The sequence below is a fragment of the Plectrocnemia conspersa genome, unplaced genomic scaffold (genome assembly GCF_051122295.1).
Source record: "Plectrocnemia conspersa isolate PC_06_02 unplaced genomic scaffold, ASM5112229v1 ptg000003l, whole genome shotgun sequence".
NCBI classification, from domain to species: Eukaryota; Metazoa; Arthropoda; class Insecta; order Trichoptera; family Polycentropodidae; genus Plectrocnemia; species Plectrocnemia conspersa.
In genome coordinates, this window is record NW_028277167.1 from 9,004,881 (window position 1) to 9,010,289 (window position 5,409).

The following is a 5,409-nucleotide window of genomic DNA, read 5'->3' on the forward strand; positions in this document are numbered from 1 at the left end:
TCTTATAATGCAAGTACTTCCCCATCGCAAAAATCCATCCAAATAAGAAACCCGATAAAGAAGATGCCATTCTGATAAATTATTGCTATATCAAAGTATTACCGCCATTTAGTAAAATATATTAAAAATTACTTTAAAGAAATATTTCTATGAAGAAATAAAAGTAAAAATAAAAAGCACGAAACCACATAAAATTATTTAGCACCAAAAATCCTCTTAAGAACAAATTCATCGTTGATTTTAATTGTTTTTAAATTAAAAACAGTACTGATTAAAATATTGTAAATCGTGGGATTAGAATAAGCAGCAAAATATAGTATAATATTAAAAAAAAAAAAAAAAATGTTTTTTAAAAAAATATTCTTGGTGTTACTCCACACCGTACTTTATTATCGATATAATTAATTGTTTATAAAATCTTATTGCCACAATGGCAGCAAACCTTTCTGTCCTAAATTCTATGTAAGTATGTTTTGCTAAACTATAGTATGTTTCGTAGTATGTTTTGCTAAACCATAATTTATTTTGTTGATAATTATTTAATCGAGAAAATATATTTTTAATGCGAATATTATTTTTATTTAATATTTTATTATACGAAAGCAATCGGTTAATGTGTCTTCTGATGCTGTGTTTAGATTGGAAATATATTGCAGAAATGGCACAATGATATTTTATTGTGTATATAATGTGTGTCTAATATTAATAAAATAATTTGTAAAGCTTTGAAGATTTTAAATTTTAAACTGATAAATACACAATAATAAATCATTATTTTAATTCAATATCTACAAAGTTTATAGGATTAATAGAGGTCAATATTTATGAATATTCCTTAATAAACAAGTCTATAATAATATTATATAATATTGTGTATTATTACTAAACAAATAATCCTAAATTCCAATCATATTAAATCCACTTAACCATCGGATTATCTTTCTTTTATTATTTTCAATACATTCCCTTTCCCTGAAGAAATCATAACGACTTAGTATTCAAATACATTTGCAGCAAATCTAAAAATACATTGAATGTAAAGAATATTATGAATTATTTTATACAACCACGCAAAAAATCGTGTGGCCAATCCAAAGTTTAACTTTCCAGTTAAAACTTTAGACATTAATATATTTTTTCGTTGTTGATGTTTTTCTTTTCTTTTTTGTATTATTCGTAAAACAAACGATGTATTAATTGGATTCAACAAAATAGTCGTTTAACGAAAACGAAAAGTTTGTCTAATCAAATTCCATTCGAAACGGTAAACCGAAACGTTAACCACTTAAACCCCAAAATTAAATTCACATTATTCCCGTAGACCGTTCCATTCAGTGTTTTGACAAGTTTCAATTACCGCCATAAACCCGCATAGTTGTGGGAGTAATTAATTAATTATTGTAACGTCGCACCTCTTTTTGCTGGTATGTCATACTTTATGTTTTAACCACGAACCCCGACAAGTGTCTGTAAAGACAGGAAACGTGTCTTTACCTTCGAAAGTTTGCAAAGTGTCATAAAGCTTGAACCGAAGTATTAATTTTAGGGTAAAGTTATAATTTTTTATCTTGTTTGTTAATTTATTAGTGTACATTAGTGTACATAGATTTCTAGATAGGTAAGGGTGAAAAGAAAAATTAAATACGACACTTAATTTAAAAAAATAACGTCAGCATTCGCTGAAAACATTGCTTAAAAAAGGTTTGAGTCTATGCTAAATATTACAATTTTTACTTATATTTTTTAAGTTATTTGAAAATATTTATGTTAATAAATAATAAATAAAATAATTAAAATGTTTATGAAGTAAAATATTTTTTTATTTATTAGGCGAAATCTATTGATAATTCAAAAAAGTTATACAATATTTACTTTAACTTTTAAAATGCATTTTAATTTTGACACAAAATCGTGAGTTATTACAATAACAAACACCATTTTGTATTTTTTCCAGAAACAAAATTATTAATTGTGCAGTATTGCAGTTATTTGACCCGAACACGAATCCTTATCAGAAATACCAAAAAAGATTATTCTTATCATTATCAAAAAAAATGTATATTAAAGTCCAATTCACATAAATAATTTCACATTACGTAATTCATCTGCGTAGAATACCAAGTAAATATAGTAGGTGAGTATTTACTAATAAATTAAACTACATATTAGATATTACATTAATCATATTATTAACAATATTTTAGAAAATCATCATGTGTGATATAAAACCACTTTTAGAGATATCCAAATACTTTACATTGGAATACATAAATAAAAAGTTAACGGAATGGTTTGAAAGAGAAATAGAATTAATCAATTATGAGGTAAAACCTCTAAAATTATGTCATATTTATTATGCTTTATTTTTTGCTCTTTAACATTATATTATATTTTAGTTTGGTGAAGGAACTGGAAAAGGTGATTCTTATTTGAGTGAAATTTATCGTATAACATTTCACGGAAAGGTTCTTAATACAAAAAACGAGCCAAACGTGTCAATTAAAGTGATTACTAAATGTCTTCCGAAGAATGCAGCAGCTAAATTGACATTTAGAACTGCTGATTTTTTCAAGAATGAGATTAATTTCTATACAAAAGTGCTACCAGAGTTAATAGAATTTCAATCTAAAAAGAATATAAGTGACCCATTTCATAGTTATCCAAGATTACTTGCTACTTATACAGATGGCAAAGATGATTTTATCATTCTGGAAGATTTAACATTTCAAAATTATTCATTGACTATTAGACAACAAGGAGTCGATTATAATCACGCAACATTTATTATAAGAGCCCTTGCTAAATTCCATGCATTATCATTTGCATTCAAAGCTCAAGAGCCGGATAAATTCACAGAATTACAAGCAAATATATGCGAGACTTGGAACGATAGTAAATATTGGAATTGGTATAAAAAGTTTTGGAACAGACTATGCAAATGCGTTATTGATGCAGTAGAAAAGGAATTTCCTGATACTAAGTATGACAAAAAGATCAAGGAATTTGCAACTGACGCCACATACTTCAAAGCGGCTGCCGCGGCCACCGAAAAAGGAAAAACAGCCGTATTCAGCCACGGTGACTGTTGGACTTCAAATTTCTTAATAAAATACTTACCAGGCACCAACGTTCCACTCGACATCAAAATGATTGACTTTCAATGGTGCAGATGTGCATCTCCAATTTTGGATTTATCAGTGTTTATTTTTGCTTGCACGACACGAGAATTGAGAAAACAATACTATGACACAATGCTGCACATTTATTATAATACCTTGAGTGAGCAGATTAAAAGCTTAGGTAGTGATCCAAATGAAATATATCCTTGGGAATTATTTCTCGAAGAAGTTGAAAAGTATTCTTTCTTCGGTATAGTGTTCTCGCTTGAGTCTACACCAATATTGCTTTTAGAACCTGAAGAAGCATTTGATATGAGTGTTGTTAAGGTATATAACACTTATTCATATTTTTATATAATTTATTCTTAGTGTCTATTTAATTTGTAATTATGATGTTCTCAGGAAAACAAAGTCATGGATATAGGGGATATTTGGACTGTAGAACCGATAAAGACTCAAAAAGGGAGATTAAGACATTGTGGGAATATAATAGATGGAGTGGATAAAGGTTATATATGAAAGTTATATAAATTTTGCAAAATAAAATACAATCATTAAAAATCAAAAACTGTTTTTTATTTATATTTTTTTATTATATTATATCAGAGGTTTCAAAATCTTTTTAGATGACGGTCAAGTTAGTGTATTAGGATTTTTATATGTCTAAAGTCATGACATACTTCTAATGGTTTCACATAGTGTCATGCTGTTAATTTAGTATATTTTTTGAAATACAATCATAATATTGAATAAATGAGTAATACTTAATGGAATAAGTGAGCCAAACATTTTCTCAAATTCTAGAATATATACCGTCTGGACATAAAAACTGAGGATGTGATCTGTTTTGTGAAGACAGTAGTACTTCTGGGCATCACACGTGAAGATCAGGAATTTTTTGACAAGTTTAAAAAGAAAAGGTGCTGTCAGGATCTTCTTAACATATAAAGTCAGTATGTCTTTTATGTACTGACGGATAGTAATGAGACACAGGTTAGTAGGTGCAGATGGTTTATATACATATACATGAAATATTATTACAAGGCTAATCGACGAAACACGTCCTTCCGTCACGACACCAATTAAGTAGCCCCCCTCTCACCCTCCCACTGCCGCTCTACCTCGATATTGCTTACGTAGCTCCAGGATTGCCATCTGTATCGACCCCCCCCCTTCTTCCCCTTCTAACTTATTTGCCTCAAAAATTAAGAATTCACTTTTGAAGATGTCATTTGGGAGGAGGGGGGGGGGGCAGGTGGAGACATTTGCCCCTTTTTGAATTTTACCAGAAAATGCACGTCATTTAATGAAATACTATGAATGTTAATGAAATTCAAATAATAAAAAATACGACCACTGACTGAACAACTTTTGCCCCCCTCCCTAAAAATGATATCTCTGATTCAAAACCAGTAATTATTGTGTTATGCCTCAAAGAAAATTAGAATTTATCTCGCAAATATTTTTAAAATATGCCATTTCAGTAAAATAATATCGGAATACATTGTTACCAATAAATATGTATTTTTACTAGCGAAAATATAATTTTACTGATATGTATTAGTGAAATTATATGCTTTAAAGTATCTATGAAACTCAATTTGACAGAAGTAAACACACGTCGCATCTTGCATATTGCTCCATAGTTTGTTTGCACTTCGATATTACATTATGTTTTAAAAATATGATAGCTATCCTTACCGATATTACTACAGATTTCTGATATAAATCTTTATTGCTCGGCCTCTAGAGAGGGACTGGTGTAGTGGAGACCAGGAATAAGTGAGGCGCGAATTAAATTTTTGTGTCTAGATCACGTCGGTTGATCACCACTTTAGCACCCGCCCTCCAAGGGGGCGCTGTGGTGGCGGAAGCCAGGAATAATGAATATTGCAAACGAGTTCTTCGAAAATAATACAATTGTATCTAGTTCTGACGTATGGTTTATGACTCTTTATTTTCCTAATTGCTTCATATTTATAGTAAATATTTAATTCGACACACGTGTGTTAATGATAATTACTTATTAAAGCACAACACGTGTAAATATTTAAATAAATTCAATTTAATTAATATGTAACACGTGTCTATAAAAAAATATTCGTTGTTATAGCTGCCATAATAAGTATATTATTATAAAAAAATAAAATAAATTATTTAAATACAATATAAAATTATATAACTATTTTTATCAAAAAAATAACATTTAATTACATATATTAAACTCATGTTTGTTATTATTTTCATTTATTTTAATACAATAAAGTTTTAAGAATTAAGAGTCACGGCC

At 28.7% G+C, this 5,409-nt stretch overlaps 1 protein-coding gene across 1 annotated transcript; it reads left to right on the top strand.

The window, feature by feature from the left end:
- The first annotated feature begins 2,089 nt into the window (after positions 1–2,089).
- LOC148236544 (uncharacterized) lies at positions 2,090–3,687 on the top strand. The gene is made up of 4 exons (XM_088183076.1): positions 2,090–2,134; positions 2,205–2,324; positions 2,397–3,446; positions 3,522–3,687. The coding sequence occupies exons 2-4, from the start codon at positions 2,214–2,216 to the stop codon at positions 3,636–3,638; spliced, it is 1,278 nt and encodes a 425-aa protein (XP_088039202.1). The 5' UTR covers positions 2,090–2,134; positions 2,205–2,213; the 3' UTR covers positions 3,639–3,687.
- The last annotated feature ends 1,722 nt before the right edge of the window (positions 3,688–5,409 follow it).